The sequence below is a fragment of the Osmia bicornis genome, unplaced genomic scaffold (assembly GCF_907164935.1).
Source record: "Osmia bicornis bicornis unplaced genomic scaffold, iOsmBic2.1, whole genome shotgun sequence".
In the NCBI taxonomy this organism is placed as follows: domain Eukaryota; kingdom Metazoa; phylum Arthropoda; class Insecta; order Hymenoptera; family Megachilidae; genus Osmia; species Osmia bicornis.
Window position 1 is genome coordinate 4,045,453 of NW_025791458.1, and position 19,262 is coordinate 4,064,714.

The 19,262-nt window shown below is 48.6% G+C and overlaps 3 protein-coding genes across 3 annotated transcripts; all 3 read left to right on the plus strand.

The window, feature by feature from the left end:
• Window positions 1-214: 214 nt before the first annotated feature.
• Window positions 215-1,054, plus strand: LOC114881493. The gene has a single exon (XM_029198305.1). It carries the CDS (start codon window positions 215-217, stop codon window positions 1,052-1,054), a length of 840 nt encoding a protein of 279 aa, XP_029054138.1.
• A 3,458-nt stretch (window positions 1,055-4,512) lies between these two features.
• Window positions 4,513-5,256, plus strand: LOC114881492. Its single transcript, XM_029198303.2, has one exon. It carries the CDS (start codon window positions 4,513-4,515, stop codon window positions 5,254-5,256), a length of 744 nt encoding a protein of 247 aa, XP_029054136.2.
• A 12,069-nt stretch (window positions 5,257-17,325) lies between these two features.
• On the plus strand, window positions 17,326-18,300 carry LOC123989215. Its single transcript, XM_046289916.1, has 2 exons — window positions 17,326-17,491; window positions 17,552-18,300. The coding sequence occupies exons 1-2, from the start codon at window positions 17,326-17,328 to the stop codon at window positions 18,298-18,300; spliced, it is 915 nt and encodes a 304-aa protein (XP_046145872.1).
• The last annotated feature ends 962 nt before the right edge of the window (window positions 18,301-19,262 follow it).

The window sequence follows — 19,262 nt, forward strand, 5'->3', positions numbered from 1 at the left end:
CGTGTGAGCGATGTGAGCGCCAGAAGAGAAAGGAACGTTAGAGACAAGACAAGTGTTCGTTCGTTCAAACAAAGCGGATGAGGAAGCGCCTGCCGTGCCATCGCTGCTTGAGGTGCCGGAAGAGACCACGCAGGTCACGCGCACACGCTCGCCCGCTCGGCTCTCGTCAGAACTTCAAGTCCGCGCTAAGGTTCAGGAAGAACGCCTGGACACGATGCTCTCGATTGTAGAGGATCTTCAGGCCTCCACTGCTAAAGAACCTCTTGAGATTCTCCCCTCTGAGGTTGAAATAACGAAGACCACGCTTATGAAAATGCACTTGATATTCCATCAGGAGCATCAAGCGCTGAGCCGACTCTGGCCTGTCTCCCAACTGGATCACGGATATTATAAGTCCAAGGTGGCCTCGCAAGAAGAAAAGGTAGTGCTGACCGTGCGAAAATTGATCACTCAGCTGGAGCACCGTCTGAGCCCGCCGCCGACCGCGCAGCCCGCGACGCACACGCAACCGCCCAAGCCTCGCCGCTCACGTCTGCCGGAGATCGCACTCCCCAAGTTTGAGGGGGAGTATAGTCGGTGGCACCAGTTCAAGGCCACCTTCGCCTCAGTGATCACCGCACACGACGACCTCACTGACCTTGACCGGTTCCATTACCTCAAGGGAGCCGTCTCCGGAAACGCTCCCCATCTCATCGAGCATTTGCCCACGACGGAGGAGGCCTTCGCTGAAGCATGGAAACTCCTCGACGAGCGTTATGAGAACAAGCGTCTCAATATACAAACACACATGGACCGGATTTACAACCTAAAACCGATGAAGGTCAGGAAGGCGGCCTCGCTCACCAAGATGGCCAATATCATGGGTGAAACGCTTGAAGCCCTGAAGAGCTTCGGGCTCTATGACGAGCACAATTGTTTTTTGATTACCGCGCTCGTCCGTCTCTTGGACCCTGACACACGCGATTTCTGGGAGTCAATGCTGTCCACGCAGACGGAGTTTCCCACCATGGAGCAACTTTCAAAGTTTCTGGTGGCACGCGCACGCATGCTGTAGCAGCTCGAGCCCCACCCGGATGCCAGTCCTACGCAGACCACGCAAGCAGCAATCAGAACCTCTCAGCTCACGCCGCAAGCATCCACGCAATGCAGGCCACGCACGCAGCATCGACTCGGACCACGCCGCCCACGCGCGCCGCTCACGCTGGGTTCTCCACGCCGCAGAGGGCGCGACAGGCAGCGCTCTACCGCTGCGCGTACTGTGCGAAGGACCACTTTCTGGCCGTGTGTCCGGCGTTCAGAGACCTCGCAGTGTCAGAGCGCATCAACGTGATCAAGGCACATGCGCTCTGCATAAACTGTTTTGGGCACCACAATTTCCGGAGCTGCAGGACAACGCACGAGCGGTGCAAATTGTGCGACGAACACCACCACACTACCCTGCATGGAGGAGATTTGAGCCGGGTGGTGGTGCCTGGATACCAGACCTCTCAGGCAGCCGCAGCAAGGCCCTCGCAAGCCCCGGCTTCGACTCAGACCTCGAAGACCACGCCGTCAACATCGACCGCAAATTGAGGGGTTGGTGCAGTCGTCGACGCCCAGGCAGCCTGCTCAGCTCACGCATTAAAGGACCACGCAGCCCACGCACTCAGACCACGCAGACCATGGACCACACTTCCAGCATCGGCACTCGCCAGAGTGCACACCGACCTCGCAACGCAGCAAGTAAGAATTCTTGTTGATTCAGGCTCTGAAGTCTCTCTTATTTCAGAGTCTTTAGTAAATCAGCTTGGACTCAGGCGACAACGCTCCTCATTGGATGTCCACGGAGTTGGTGGAGCAAGGACCTCGCAGACGAATGGAGTGGTCAATATTATCCTCCATTCCAACTACAGGCCGCTTTCAGTCACCGTTCACGCACACGTGCTCACGAAGATGACCCACCAGCTCGTCCAACGCTGCCATCGCATCTGGAGAAATTGAACCTCGCAGATCCTCAGTTTCTCATATCCAGACCGGTGAACATCATTCTCGGAGCAGACGCATACGGGCAAGTCATCAAGTCAAATATTATTCGGTACGCTGCATCACCGTTGATCGCTCAACTGTCGATCTTCGGTTGGCTCATAATCGGGCCCCTCGAGGGCTCTCAGACAATTCGCAGGACTTCTCATCAGGTGACAGTCAATAATACTGATCGTCAACTGAGTGAGTTACTCAGCCGCTTCTGGACGCAGGAAGAGCCACCGCAGGACACGGCACCCTTGCTCACACCAGACGAGCAAGAGTGCGAAGATCATTTCAAGACCACGCATTCAAGAGACTCCGCAGGAAGATACATCGTGCGATTGCCGCTCAAACTTCACCCGGCGCACAATTGTCTTCAGCGAATTCTCAGACGACTCAGTAAGGACGCCCAGTACCATCAGCTGTACACCAAGTTCATGCTCGAGTATGAGCAACTTGGCCATATGGTAAGACTGAACAACGACTCAATAACCAGTCCGTTTCAGTACTTTCTTCCGCATCATGGCGTTCTGAAGTTGGGCAGCACGACCACCGCATTGCGTGTGGTTTTCAACGGCTCCAGTCCAACTTCATCAGGATACTCGCTGAACGATCTTCTACATACTGGTCCAAATCTGATGCTGAATATCGCAGATCTGCTCATTCGGATACGCAGATACAAACATCTGTTTGCAACCGACGTCACGAAGATGTACCGGGATATCAAGGTGCATCCGGAGGACTGGAGATTGCAGCAGATACTCTGGCTTGATGACACGCAGAAGGAAACGCAGTACCAGCTGACCACGGTCACGTACAGGACGAAAGCTGCACCGTACTTGGCTGTTCGAACACTCCTGCAACTCGCTGAGGATGAAGGGTCGAAAAATTCCCTTGCTGTTGAACCCATCAAAAACGGCAGGTATGTCGATGATATTTTTGGTGGTGCAGATATAGTAGAGCATCTACAGGACGTTGCAAATCAGCTGACGCAACTCTGTCAAGCTGGTGGATTTTCATTGGCAAAATGGCATTCCACGAGCAAATCGTTGCTAGAACACCTCGCACCAGAACAGAACAACGCAGCAATCTCATTCGACGACTGCGCAACCAAAATTCTCGGAATAAATGAATTCCACATCAGGACACGCTTAACTTCGCGACCATATCAGCTACGCAACGCACGCAGTTCACGAAACGCCTCATTCTCTCCGAAGTAGCTCAACTCTTTGATCCACTCGGTTTTGTTGCACCTGTAATTATCAGATCCAAAATTCTCATTCAAGAGCTTTGGTTACACGAACTCGGTTGAGACGACATTCTGCCTTCTCACATCACTCAACGGTGGCTGCTCATCAGGGAAGATCTTACTAGTCTGGCCAGACTTTCCATCCCACGATGGGTCAACACAACGACCACGTCTACAGTTGAACTCCACGGATTCTCTGATGCATCAGTCCTCGCACCATTACCTCACCGTCCACGGGTACCCACACATCTCTGATCTGCTCGAAAACGCGAGTGACACCACTCAAACGTCTGACCATCCCGAGGTTGGAATTCACAGCAGCGCTGCTACTTTCAAAACTGATGCGGCATGTTCACGCTACTTTGAACTTGACCGTTTCTCAGACATTTTTGTGGACGGACTCAGAAGTCACACTTGCATGGATCAAGACGCACCCCTCCAAATGGAAGGATTACGTACGCAACAGGGTAATCCAGATCCAGGAGATTACGCAGAACTATCACTGGAGGCATGTACCAGGATCATCGAATCCAGCTGACTGCGCGTCAAGAGGCATGACGACAGAACAGCTTCAACAGCACTCGCTTTGGTGGACGGGACCACCGTGGTTCACGCAATCTCAGAACGCGCGGCCCAAGCAGACCAGTGTCGACGCAGACGAGTTGGGCGCCCCTGAAGCTCGTGCTGTCGTCTCACTCCACACGGCAAACGCAGTAAAGGAATATTCATGGGAATTAATCTATAAATATTCTTGTGTTAACAGATTACTCAGAATCACCGCTCTTTGCCTCAAATTCGTGGACAAGCTGTTCAAACGACAGGACGCTTCGCCCACGCACTTCTTCTCAGCAGCTGATATGGAAAGGGCTAGAATCTACTGGATTCAGGCCACGCAGTCCACATTCTTCAAGGATGAACTCGCTGCACTCGTCAAAGTAACAACGCTTCCGTCGACGCATCCATTTACGAGGCTCACCGCTTACCTTGACCATCAAGGGATCGCCAGAGTAGGCGGACGCCACCAACACTCAGAGCTTTCGCACGACGGCAAACATCCTGTCATCTTGCCTCGTGATTCATGATTCTCAGCGCTTCTCATCGACCACGCACATCGTCAGACCATACATGGAGGTACGCAATCCACCCTCGCTTTCCTCAGACAACGCTACTGGATTCTCGGTGGACGAGCTCTAGTGAAAACGCATATCCTGCGGTGCGTGAAGTGCGCTCGGGAGAGGGGGATCCGTGCCTATCAACTGATGGGCCAACTACCACTTTGTCGGGTCACTCCATCGCGCCCGTTCACACACACTGGTGTGGACTATGCAGCACCGCTCGCGCTGAAGACTTGGAAAGGCAGAGGAGCCAAGACGCAGAAAGGGTGGATTTGTGTATTCGTCTACTTCGCAACCTCAGCTGTGCACTTGGAAGTTGTCACCGACTACTCAGCTGACGCATTCATCGCAGCCTATCGCAGATTCGCAGCAAAGAGAGGAACTGCAGCCTCTCTCTACTCAGATTGCGACACCAACTTCCAAGGAGCGGACGCGCAGTTGAAGAAGCAATTCAAGGACAGCACACGCGAAAAACAGGACATCGCAGCTCTACTCGCCAAGGATGGTACGCAGTGGCACTTCAACCCTCCTGCCGCTTCACACATGGGTGGAAAATGGGTGGCAGTGGTCAAATCTCTCAAATTCCATCTGAAGAGGACGATTGGAGATGCTTTATTGACGTTCGAGGAATCAATAACATTGCTTGCGCAGATCGAAGCCATCCTCAATTCAAGACCGTTGGAAGTACTCACCGATGATCCAGACGACGTCTCAGCCCTCTCACCAGGACACTTCTTGATCGGATCGCCGCTCAACGCAGTTCCAGAGCCAACGCTTCTCGACGTCGCAGTCAACAGATTGTCGAGGTGGCAATTTCTACAGCAGCGCCTCCAACCATTTTGGAGAAGAGCAAGAAGAACAAGAAGAAGAAGAAATATCTCGGAATGAGTGCTTGAGGCCCATTTCTTTGAGGTAAATCTGCAAATAGCTCGGAAACGGTGCGAACTATGGCAAAATGTTAAGAGACCTTTTTTGTAGGAAGTTAAGTATCCTACTATTTATATTCTAAGACATTTTTTGATCAGATGCGTAGTTTTCGAGATGTATCGAGATATTTAAAAGTTCCGAAGCCGTACCCACATTATAAAGGCAAATATCTCGGAAACCGTGCGAGCTATGGCAGGATGTTAAGAGACCTTTTTTGTAGGAAATTAGGTTTCCTACTATTTATGTCCTATGACATTTTTTGATCAGATGCGTAGTTTTCGAGATATATCGAGATGTTCACAAGTTCCGAATTCGTACCCACATTGTAAAGATACAGAAACACCGTGGCCCCTTTCTTTGAGATAGCTCTGCCCTATTCTAAGCAGTATTCACTATTCCGAGCTGTAAATGCCACTTCCAGTGCAGCTGTGCAGAAGAAGAACAACAAGAAGAAGAAATATCTCGGAATATGTCCGTAAGGCCCTTTTCCTTGAGATAAATCTGCAAATATCTCGGAAATCGTGCAAGCTGTAGCAAGATGTTGAGAGACCTTTTTTGTAGGAAATTAAGTTTCATACTATTCATGTTCTCTGATATTATTTGATCAGATGCGTAGTTTTCGAGATGTATCGAGATATTTAAAAGTTCCGAAGCCGTACCCACATTATAAAGGCAAATATCTCAAAAACGGTGCGAGCCATGGCAAAATGTTAAGAGATATAATGCAATATACATTTAATAACAATCTCATTATTACTATATCTACATGAGGTATAATGTAATACACACTTAATAACAATATAACTGTTACTATATCTACATCACATCCGTAGTATACATTTAATAACAATGTCACTATTACTATATCTACATGGGATATAATGTAATATATATTTAGTAACAATATAATTGTTACTATATGAACATCACATATGTAATATTCATTTAATAACAATGTCATTATTACTATATATACATGAGGTATAATGCAATATACTTTTAATAACAATGTCATTATTACTATATCTACATGAGATATAATGTAATACGCATTGAAATAACAATATAACTGTTACTATATCTACATCACATATGTAATGTACATTTTAAACAATGACATTATTCCTACATCTACATGAGATATAATGTAATATACATTTAATAACAATATAACTGTTACTATATCTACATCAGGTATGTAATATACATTCAATAACAATGTCATTATTACCATACGTACATGAGATATGATGTAATATACATTTAATAACAACGTCATTATTACTATATCTACATGAGATATAATGTATTACACATTTAATAACAATATAATTGATACAATATCTACATCACAACCAGGAAAGGCCGGACATTAGAAAACAACACGTGATAAGGAAAAGTAGAGGTTAAGAGAAAGATAAGGAAGGGAAAGAAATGGAAAACGTGTGGAGACAAGAAATGTTAGAGTAGCTAAAAAAGATAAGGGAGAAGGTAGGAGAGATAAAAGAGGTGATAATGAGCGGAAGAGAAGAAAGGGAACAGGGGTAGAAAGACAAAAGCCGAAGCGAAGAAAGAAAAGAAAGCGCAGAAAAGATAGAGAAGAGGGAAAAAATGGAAATGGATAGGGAAGGAGACGAAGAAGAGAGAAGCAACACAAGAGAAAAGGAAGGGACAGAGAGGAGGAAGAAAGAGACACGAAGCGGTGGAATAATAAAAGATGAAGCGGAGGAGGCGCAAGCAAAAGTAAGAGAAGTAGATAGGAACAGGGGAGAATGGAAAGGAGAAAAAGACAAAGAGACGGAGGGAGAAAGAGAAGGAGGAAGGAAGGAGGAAGAGGAGACAAAGCTAATGAAGGAAAAGGAGGAAGAGGCTAAATGAGGTGAGGAGACAGAAGAGGAAGGAGAAGGGAAGAGAAGGTGGAGAGAAGAAAGAAAACAGGAGAAGGAGGAGGAGTAAAGCTGGACGGAGAACTGGGAAAGAAGAATAGAGAGGGAGAGGAAGGAAAGAAGGAGGAGGAGTATAGTATGGAGAAACGTGGGAGGAGACGACAAAGAAGAAAGGAGCAGGAGAGTGAAAATTATGCTTAAAATGGAGCTGGGGAAGAAGGTAGAAGTTAGAAAACTTATAGAGGTAGCAGGAGAAGGTGGAAGGAAGATTATATTAACGGAGCTAGAGGAGGAAGAAGATAGCAGAAAAATAATAAGAAACAAAAACGTAATTTGGGAGATGTGGAATGTAAACGTAGAGGAGGACCTGTCGAGGGAGGAAAGGAAACTAAGGTGGAGAATAAAGGAGAAAGCGAGAGAAGAAAGGGCCAAGGGAAGGGAAGTGGAATATAGTAACAGAAAGCTATGGGTGGAGGGCAAGGAGTGGGTGTGGATCGAAAAGGAAGGAGAATGGAAACAAAAATAGGAAGGAAAGCACGAGAATAAGAAAGAAGAAGAGAATACAGCAAACAAGGAGGGCCGAGACGGGACGAAGACAGAAGGGGAGAGGAGACGAACAAAAGAAGAGAAGAGTTGGAACAAGAAGTGAAAGGCTGGACAAAGAAAGTGAAACGCGGATGAACTCAATACAGTTAGTGAGTATAGGTAGATTAAGCACAGTGAGGAGTAAGTAAGACGTTTACCTAGCGAAATGGAAGGGAAACAATAACATTATTTTAGTTTCACTTACGGTCAGTTTTGTTTGCTTTTGGAAGCTATTTTATATTTTATATTTTCATCTTTCAGGTTACATTTTATTTTATTACATTATTTGACTGTTTTATTTTATATTATTCTACGGTGTTTTTGTTTTTGATTTTTGATTTATATTCTATGCCATTGTATTTTGTGTTTCTTTTCTAGTTTTTTAATATAAAGTAAGGCAAGAGGAGAGAACGACAGAGGGTTATTTAGTTTCTTAGGCATAGAATAGTGAATAGAAAAAAGTGAGCCAGAAAGAAGGAAGAAGACCAAAACATAGTCAAGGAAAGGAGAGGTTTAGTTTTGCAAGCAATTAAGGGCTTGTACAGTGTTAATCTTAATTTATGTTATATACTCATTATTGATAGGATTAGTTTATTTTATTATATTTTATTTTTTATTGTTTTTTTATTGTTTATCTATGTTATTGGCATTCTTCCATTGCGTTCTATATTATAGCATAAGAGAAAACAGAGGGGAATATACTGTAACGTGGTGACACCTGTGCCCCCCCGTTACAATCGCTGCGCTTCTCCCACCTCACATCCCACCTAAAAATGACCCTTAACCTGTGACGAGAGTCACTTACGTCACGCGGCGCCGGCGCAAACACGCGACGAGCCCGCGCGCCGCCCGCCGCAGCCGCTACGCGGCGCCGGACCCCGAGCCGCTCGCGCAAGCCAACAGGCCGCGAGCGAAGATATAGAGGGCAGCCAGCGGCGATAAAGACAGAATTCTCTGGAAGTGCGAACCATCCGTTCAAAACGACAAAAGAGCATTCGCGATCGACTGGGACGAGACCCACGATCGTACCGGACAAAAGGACCGCGTGAAATCGAGCGTAACGGGACCGCTGTCCCATCGAGACCGCGCCGCGCCGCGTTACCGGATCAAATCGCTCAGCGCCCGCGCGCGCCTCCGTAGCTATAAGACCGCGTAGTACTAAGTTAGCTGTAAGTGCGTCCCCTGTATCATAACATCCTCCCAAATAGTACGTAAGACAGATTAGAATATATTAATACGTTCGGTTGCCATTGCGTTACAGACCGACTTGTACTAACGAACGGACCGTCACCTGCCACGACGAAGGACAAATAAACAATACGTTTACCTACGCACCGCTAATTATTTACCGACCAATCCCATTCCTCACGCAGCTGCTGTCTCGGGACGAGACCCGAACGCGGTACTGCAGCGCTCGGCGCTACCTACCCGAGCGCACCCGGTTACCACGTTACATCTTTTTCCTTCTTAGCTTCGCATAATCGGTTATATTCCCTTTTGGTCTCCCTGTAACTCTCTCCCCCTACCCTTCCTTTCCTCCAGTCTCTTAGTTCCTTTCTCACTTCTTTCTTCTTCTTCATGCTCCCTTCGTCCCACCACCCTTTCCTCTTGCTTGTTTTAGTTCCTTTTCTTCCTCTTTCTAGTCCTTTTCTGAACTCTTCCATCATCCTCTCCATATCCTCTTCTATTTGCTCTTTCCTCGCTTCTCTCCATTTGATTCCTTTTTTGAACCTTTCCCTTCCCTGTTCTGTCCAGTTTCCTCTCGCCACTTGTTCCTTTCTTCCCCTTTCTTCTTCCTTCCCCACTCCTCTCCCTTCTATTTTTAGTATCATTGGGTGGTGGTCCGAGTCTATTCTATCCCCTGTCTCCATTCTTTTAATCTTCTCCTTACCCTCCTCTTCTACCAACACATGGTCTATCACTGTGCTCCCTCTTGCTCCCGTGTAGGTGAATTCTCCCTCTTCGTCTCCACTGATGTTCCCGTTCAGTATCTCCCACCCCGTCTCCCTCAAAGCCTCCAACAGTGCTCTCCCCTCCGCATTTTGTTTTTTATCCTTCGATTTTCTTTCTCCCTACCCTTCTTCCCCCTCCTTCTTCTCCCGTTCTCGCGTTGAAATCTCCTCCTATAATCGTTATTCTTTCGTCTCTTATATCTTCCATTCTTGTCCTGAGCTTTTTCATTTTCTCCTCTATGTCCGTGTTCACGTATACCCCCACTACTCTCCATTTTTCTTCCCCTCTCATAAATTCCACCGTCATTATTCCCCCCTTTTCCTCTTCTTTTATTATCTTTCCTTCCTTTCCCATCAGGCCCTCCTTCACCCCCATCAGCATTCCCCCCATTGCCCTTCCTTTTTTGTTCTTCCTTTCAGCCAACTGTGCTTCCCACCTGTATCCCTTTGGCAGTCCTCCTTCTATCTTCTCCCACCCTTTCTTCTCCAGCCAAGTCTCCATTAGAACTATTACGTCCCATTGTGTGATCGTCTTCCAGAAGTCCTCATCTTTGTTTCTTATCTCCGCGCAGTTCCAGACATCCTATCTCCCACTCCTCCTTTTCTCCCTCCGCCCCGCCCCTCATCCTTTTCGTGTTCCTCTTCTTCTTCTGTCCTCCTCTTTTCCTGACTTTTTCTCTTTTCTCTTCTTTTTCTTCTGTTTTCTTTTCTTTCTCTCCTTCCTCCCCCACGCTCTCTCACTGGCTTTCTTTCTCCCTGCTTCCTCTCTCTTTTCCCCCCTCTCTTTCGTCCCTCATTTCCCTTCCCCCTTGTTGTATGCATCCCCGTTATTTTCCCCGTTATTTTCCTGCCATTTTTTCCCTTCCCAATCTTTCAAGTTATCACTTTCCTCGTCCCACCTCCACCATTTGCTTTCTTTCCTGATTCTTCCGTAATTCACCCAAACATATCTTCCTTTTTCTCTTTCCTCTCTTGCTATGTTCCTTAGCCTCCACTGTGTCCTCCTCTCCCTCCATGTTAGGTCCTCTTCTATTTTTTCGTCCCTGCCCTTCAGGCCCTTCTTCTTCTCCATCACATTTCTTTTGTGCTCCATTGTCTTCAGCCTCAGCTGTACCATGTTTACTTCCTCCCCCCCCCCCTCTGTGTACCCTACCGGTTACACCTCCTCTACCGCGCCCTGAACTCTGATCTCTTTTAGGAGCTCTTCTGTTCTCTCCTTTATCTTTTCTCTCTTCACTTTTATCCCTTTGACTATTATGTTTTTCTCTCTGTCCTCTTTTTCTTTCCATTCCCATTTCCTCTCTAGTTCGCTTTTACTTCCTCGTTTTCGCTCTCCTCCTTTGATTTCTCTGCTGCCCCCCTTTCCAGGCTTTGCATTCTCTCTTCTATCATTTTCCATCTGGTGTTTTCTTTTTGCCTCCCCCTCCCCTAGCTCCTCCACTTTCTTTCTTAATGTTTCCATTTTCTTTTCCAAGTCTTTCTTTTATTCCATGCATTTATCCTCTCTTCTCTTCATTTCGTCTTCTAGCTTTCCTATTTCCCCTTTTATTCCGGCTATCTCCTCCCTCATTTCTTTTCCCAGAGCCCTTGTGCTAGTTTCAATCCTTTCCCCCAGGCCTTTTGGCCTTCTCTAGCTTTTTTATCATCTCCTTTAGTTCAAGGAAACCTCTTTCTTCTTCCATTTTCTCCTTTTTCTTATCCCGCGATCTCTCTATTATGCTGCTTTCTCTAAATATCCATTCTTCCGTTTGTTGGCTTCCGCCTCCCCCACCCCTCTTCCTCTCCCCCTCCTCGTATCCTGCTTCTGACTCCCTCTTCCTTTTCCAGATATCCTCTATGCTGGGCATATTTCCCACACTCTGGCTCTTTTCCCTCGTTAGAGCCTCTACATTGGTCGGCCCTCCACGTCTACCCCTTTGTCTGCTTTTCCGGCCTCTTCTCTTCCTTCACTTGTTTTCCTCTTCTCCTTCGTTTCCTCCTTTCTTTGCTGCCCACTGTTTCCCTACGCCTCTTCCTTATTCCCGAGCATTCCTTTGCTCACCGGTTTATTCTCTGTCCTCTAGATGTCTCTTCCTGTTCTCTTCTTTCTCCCGTTGCCGCGCTTTCTCAGCCTCTATCTCCTCCTAATCTCACACAAACGTACCCCTTTTCTGTTACACTTCTTCTTACATACACTGTTTTCCCTTTATCCTACACCGCCGCTCTTTCTCTCCCGTTTCCGCTCACTGATTCTGTTGCCCTTGTTTTTTCTCTTTTCCACTTTTTCACCTTTTTTCTTCCTTTGTTCACCCACTCGACACCACATGCGTCCGTTCACAATCGTTACCCGTAAGGGAATCTCTTCTAGAATCTACATCTTATAACAATTTTATAAATTGAATTAAAAATTCTATTTAAAAAATTAGTTAAATAAATTACATTAATTTGTCAAATTAAAATTAATTTTCAAATTATTTTTTAAATTAATCATTAAGTGTCTGAAATAAAATAAGAATTGGTCTTTAAACCAAATATAGTAAAATTTACTCTTAATCAAAATTTTATCCCACAAATAAGTCCTAGTTATTGATATTAATTTCAATTTTTGAATTATTAATTTTTTTTATATTAATTTAAAAAATTTATTTTTTTCCAATTAATTGAAAAATTTATTTTCCTAAAAATCTTATAAAACTTATAAAATTTTTAATTGAAAATGATAATAAATCTTTTTGAAATTTTTGATCAACTACAAGTATATATTTTTCTTTAAATGAATTAGATCAATATTAATTTTTATTATTTTACCATTAAAGTTTTGAATTATTCCTTCTCGATTTGAAATATTAATTATTTTAATTTCTAAGATTTTTTTTTCTGAATTTCAATGTTTAACAAAAAAAAAATATAAAATAAACATTTTATATTTTTTTTAGATTAATAATTTTATTACTTTAAGAAATTTTATAGATTTATTTCCTTATATTTTTACACCAACAAGTCATATATCATTTAATTTAATTATTACACTTTCATTTTGATTAAGATTTTTTATTTATAGATGATGAAACAAACCTTTAATTATATTAATTTATTCTCGGAGTTGCCCAACCCCCGCAAGGGGCGCGGGGGACCAGGTCGACCTTGGTCGTACCAGGCTGAGCCCCAACCGAGCGTGTCTCCAGGTGGCGGATAGGAGGACGACCGGAGCGTGAAGCGGACCCCGTGTAACGTGGAATGGCTCGCCTCAGGTGTACGGGATACGAGAAAGGTGTGTCCATGGAATGCTCCGGCCAGCGGGTGCTATAAGGGACCCCCTTCGGCCAAAAACCCTAGGAGGGAAACAAAAGCCCCGTCGCGGACCAGCTCCCCAAGCTAAGGTGTAAGCAATCGTGCCGAGAGCTGGATGGCACCGGGGTAATGGTGTCATGAACGATGCCCTTGGGGTACCGGGCGAACCCCCATTGTATTAAGCCTTACCTCTGCATCCGCGCTGTGCAGGGGCGTGCCTACACTTCCCGACTACTCGTGGGACACATATGGAACAAACAAAAACAGAAACAACACAAACACAAACCACAACATCAAACACTGAAACACCCAAGGACGTGGTGTCTGAAGAGGTTAGGGGCCCACTCATGGGAACCGCCTCCGAGGAACCGTCGTTGGGTAGAACCGAAGAGGGTGTATCCGTAGCGGGCGAGGGTTCAATCTTGCCGGCTCCGGATACACTCACCCTCAACGAGAAACTTTCCTCAGGTGCTGCCGGGGCTGGGCAGGGAGACATCCCAAACCCGGAACAGGCAGTGCAGGAGAGAAAAATAAGACTCGGTGGGGCAGCCAAGCGGAGGGCCCGTAGGGCGCGTTTAGCGCTGGAAGGGAACAATAGCGGGGCTATTCCCACCGGGAAAGCAGTCGAAGCGGGGGCGAACCCGACGACGGCCGCCGGGGGAGAGGCTCGCAAACTGGGCAACCCCGTACGGCGACGTCGAAGGAAGGAAGGAGAGAAGTGGACGGTAAAGGGCTGAAAAGGGCCCGACCATCCACTTCCCCGAACACCCAACCGCTCGCCAAAAGGAGACAAAAAATCTTCCCAGCGCCAGTAAGCTTCAAGGAGGCGTTAACTGCGAAGCGGAGGCTGGCAAATGTGCCGACCAACTATCCGGAGTGGACACTCAACGAGGCGCAGGCCTCCGCCGTTGAACGGGCGATCGTGGAGGCGCTGTGTGGGGCCCACAAGGAGGGAACCATGCCGCGCTTTGACGAGTGCCGGTTTGGAGGCGGAGTCCTTCTGGTGAGGTGCGCGGATACAAGAGCGGTAGAATGGCTGAAAGCCACGGCGACCGCTATTAAACCTTGGGAAGGCGCGCAACTCCAGGTGCTGGACAGCAAACGCCTCCCAAAGTTAAAGAGAATGATGACGGTCATCCCGGGACCTCCGACCAAGACGGAGATCATCCTCAGGATGATGGAGGGACAAAACCCAGGGCTCCACACCAACCTATGGAGGGTGTGGAGCAGAAGGGAGGGACCAAATTCGGTCACCCTTGTCCTGGGGGTTGATCCTGCCTCCCATAGACTCATCGAGAGGCAAAAGTTTGAGTTCCACGTGGGACTACGGAGGGCCTTCTTCAGAGAGGGACCGGCCGGAACCACGGAGGAACCCAAGCAAACAACAGAGGAAGCCGGGCATGGAACGGCAATAACGGACCCGGTGGTAGAGGAAAGTAAAGGGTGCGATGAAGGGAGGAACGATGAGGGGGAAACCAGGGCGTCGTCAGGGATGCCCTCGGAAACCCCCATCCCCTGCACCAACACCTTCCCACCCCGGGAGAATATACAACAAGTGGCGGCCGCTGAATCCTCCCAAGGAACAAAGGACGCCACAATGCCACCTCCGATAAGCGGGAGCATCCCCAGGGCAGCGACGTCCAGGGGAAGGCCGACCGCAGCGGAGGCAACGAAAAGTACCGGATTCATGGGAGTGAAGAGGGGTAACCAACGTACCCTCCCAAGCGCCATGAAGGCCGGTACAAAAGTATGGAGAGGGAAGGGCTCTGGTAAGGGCCCACCTCAAAGGTAGGTGTAATGGGCCCCTGGGGGGAACATTCTCCACCCATCAAAAACAAGCGAGACAGGACCAACGCTGGCACCAATAAGGTGTCAGATGGTACCAAGATCTCGCAGATCAACCTGCAACATTGCAAGGCGGCGACGGACATTCTCCATCGCCGCATAGCGATGGAGCAGACAGACATATCCCTCATACAAGAACCTTGGATCCACAAGGAACATATAGGAGGGCTAAACGCGGGGTGCGGCTCACTCTACTACGATGCCACATCCACAAGGCCCAGGGCCTGTATTTTCGTCAAGAAGGAGATAGCGGCCCTGAAACTAAATGAATTCTGTACAGCTGATCTTTCAGCGGTTAAGGTTAAACTTAACCTCGGTGCAAACACGTCAGAGCTGGTGGTATGCGTACCTTCCGTACGACTCTGAGGAACCTCCACCCACGAGGGAACTCAGGGTTCTGATAGATCACTGTGCTGTCAATGGTCTGCACCTGGTGATCGGCTGCGACGCCAACTCGCACTACACCGTATGGGGCAGTACTAATACCAACGGTAGAGGCACAGCACTGCTGGAGTACCTCGCCACCACGGACTTGTAGATCCTTAACATAGGCTCCTCTCCCACCTTTGTGACCTCCCGCAGACAGGAGGTGATCGATCTGACCCTGGGCTCTGCCAAGGTGACACAGGTCATTAAACACTGGCAGGTACGGGACGAGAGCACACTCTCGGACCACCGCCTTATCACTTTTGAATAAACAGGCGACAGGGAAGGCGGCACTGGCGAGGCTTACAGGAACTCAAAAGCCACTAACTGGGCACTCTATAGAGAGGGCCTGGAAGGGAGGCTGAAGGGGAACTGTCAGCGTCCCAGGACCGTAGGCGAAATTGAGCAAGCGGTGGAGCATTTGAGCTCTGCCATTACTCAAGCCTACGAGGCTGCCTGCCCGGCGAAAATTAGGAACAGTAGCAAAAGTGTCCCCTGGTGGAACAAGAAATTGGACCAAGCCAGGAAGGACACCCGTAAACTATTGAATAATCCATGAAGGTCAATACGGAGCCAGCTTGGGACAACTACAAAAAGTCCCAGCAAGCTTACAAAAAGTTAATAAGAACCAGTAAAAGGACGGCCTGGAAGACCTTCTGCAAAGAAACCGAGGCACTACCTGTAGTTGCCAGGTTAAGGAAGGTCTTCGCAACAGGCCCCTCACCAAGGTTGGATCGCCTCAGACTCCCAAACGGAAGTCTGACGAACGACCACAGAGAAACATTAGAACACCTTATTCAAACTCATTTCCCTGGCTCAGTAGCAGAGGATCGAGGAGCGGCGCCGTAGCGATACCACGCACACCGACCCCGCTCCAGCTGACTGGGGAATAGCTGAAAAGGTGATAAATACGGACAGGGTGAAGTGGGCCATCGGCTCCTTCAAAAGATTGAAGTGCCCAGGCACTGACGGGATCTTCCCGGCACTCCTTCAGGAGGGCGGAGAGGACCTGTACAGGCGCCTGGGCCAGATCTTCAAATCCTGTTTAGCGAAGGGCTACGTACCTAAAGCCTGGAGACATTCCAAGGTAGTGTTCATCTCGAAACCAGGGAGGGACAATTACGACCTTGCCAAGTCATACAGACCCATCAGCCTCACCTCTTTCATGCTGAAAACGCTGGAGTGGCTGGTTGATCGGTACATCAGAGACGAGGTCTTGGTCAGCAAACCGCTGCACCCCTCTCAACACGCCTATCAAAACGGCAAATCCACCGAGACGGCACTTCATAAACTGGTAGGTTTCATTGAAGGCGCGCTGTCGAAAGATGAATCCGCCCTCTGCATCTTCGTCGACATCGAGGGGGCGTTTGATAACACCCCACACGATGCTATACAGGAAGCCGCGAGGAGATACAACATTAAGGACTCCGTCGTGAAATGGATCCACAATATGCTGACGAATAGAACAACCACAGCAAGCCTGGGAGAGGAGACGGTGAGTGCCGACGTGCGAGGGGCTGCCCGCAGGCAGGAATCCTGTCCCCCCTGCTGTGGACCCTCGTGGTTGACGAACTCATTCGTATACTCACCACGGAAGGCTTTGAGGGTCAGGGCTACGCCGACGACCTCACGGTCAAGAATCTTGGTGTCGATCACACTCGCTCTCGGTTAACCCGAGCAAAACAGAGTTGGTCCTATTCACAAAGAGACGACGCTTTTACTTTAAGACTCCTCATCTTTTTGGGACGCAACTACAGCTCACAGATGAGGTAAAGTATCTAGGTGTAATACTAGACAAAAAACTCACCTGGAAGAACCATGTGAACAGGCAGACCCAGAAAGCAATTAGCACCTACTGGGCCTGCCGCAGAATGTTTGGCCCGACATAGGGACTGAAACCAAGGATGGTCAGGTGGATATACCAGGCCATCCTTGAACCTATCGTTACATACGCCTCGATTGTGTGGTGGACCTCCATGAAGAGGGGAGCACACAGGAAGGCTATAGAAAGAATATACCGAATAGCGTTGCTGGGGATAACAGGTGCACTCCCCACCACGCCCACTATGGCAATGGGTGCGCTGCTCGATAGCAAGCCACCCCATCTAAAAGTGATGGCAGCGGCTTGGAGAGCGGCCATCTGCCTCCACCAAGCTGAAGAATGGTCCCCGGTGAGCGGCGGGCACACCGAGATCCTCAGGGACCTGGGATCAGAGCTAATCCTGACCCGAGGTGGAGACCGCTGCAAGACGTAGTACCTCTTCAGACGAGAATATGACCTAATCCTCCCAGACAGGGAGAAATGGCTGAAGGACCCTAACGGCATTCTGACTCCGGGGGGGCTGGTCTGGTTCACAGACGACTCCAAGGCCGGATCTGGCACCGGAGCCGGAATTGCGGGGGAGAGCCCAAGGGTCGAAATGACCCACAGGCTGGGCCACCACGTTACTGTCTTCCAAGCAGAAGTGTTTGCCATCTGGGCCTGCGCCAAATATAGTTTGGAAAGGGCCCACTCAGGAAAACACATCGATATCTGCAGTGACAGCCTGGCCGCGCTTAGAGCCCTCCACAAAGTGGAAATTGGATCTAAGCTAGTGAGGGACTGTGCACTGACCTTGAGACAGCTATCTGTGAACAACAGAGTTAAGCTGCTGTGGGTACCAGGTCACGCTGGTATCCCAGGTAATAAGAGGGCTAACGAACTGGCACGAATGGGGGCGACAAGCTCCCAGCCATGCCATGAGTACCCCATTGGCGTCTCAACCTATGCATTGAAAGGCCTGGCCAAGGACTGGTTAAACCAGGAATTCATCAGGCTCTGGCATAACGCTAACGGCATGAGACACACGAGGGCCCTATTTGAGGGACCGTCACAAAAGCTGGGGGACACCTTAATTCACCTGGACAGGGCGCAACTGCGCATACTCGTGGGCCTAGTGACAGGACACTGGTACACGAGGAAACACCTGGCGCGCATGGGACTCACAGAGGAGTCGACATGCCCGAGGCTGCCTAGCGGCCCGGGTACAATGGTCCCCTAGGACTCAGTGCCCGGCTGGCCTCAACTAGATAATAATAATAATAATAATAATAATAATAATAATAATAATAATAATAATAATAATAATAATAACTGAAGGAGGTTGACGCAGTGGAAGTCGCCCAATTGACGCGAATGCGTCAAGTCCTGGATGCGATGAAAGCGGCGACAGAGAAGCAGAGAAATATCGCCAATCCCGTCAAAGAGGGCATCCCCCGCCTTGGCGAGCTGGTTGATCTGCTCTGCTTCAGTAGGATGACGCGCTGCAAAGCGCTTAGGGCGCTCGAAACTTCGGCGCCCATGTCGCCGGCGACACCACCTCCTTGTACTCCGGTCGTTGCAACGCCCTCTCAAAAGAGGGCGAGGGCAACCCTCTCCAGCCCGGAGGAAAAGGAGGAGGAAAAGAGGAGGAAAACGAGGGCCCAGGGGTCGGAGTCCTGGGCCACGGTCGTAAAGAAGAAAAAGGGCAAGGAGCCAAAAACCCCGTCCGCACCACAGAAGGGCGGGAACAAGAAGAAGGTGCCGATGAAAAAACCCGGCAACTAAGCCGAAGCCGGCGGAAGCGCCGGATCCAGCTAAAAAGAGGAAGAAGAAGAAGAAAAGGAAGAACCGACCGCGCTCCAACAGGAGCGCGGTGGTAGTCAAGCCCGCGGAGGGTAAGAGTTACGCGGAAGTCCTCGGGGTAATCCGCACGAAAGTGCGCCCCGAGGAATCCGAGACAGTAATCCGCACCGTCCGGATGATGATGATGATGATAATGATGATGATGATGATAGGTCCACCGTGAAGACAGGAACGATGCGCGTGCCGAACAAACAAACGACTAAGTGGAGAACGACGCGGTAAAATAGGTGGATGCTTGCGATCGTGAGACAAACTCGAATTTGCTAGACGACCCCCAACGCGCAGAACACCGTCCATCTTGTCCACAAACGGATTTAAACTAAGCAAAGGGTTACGCTT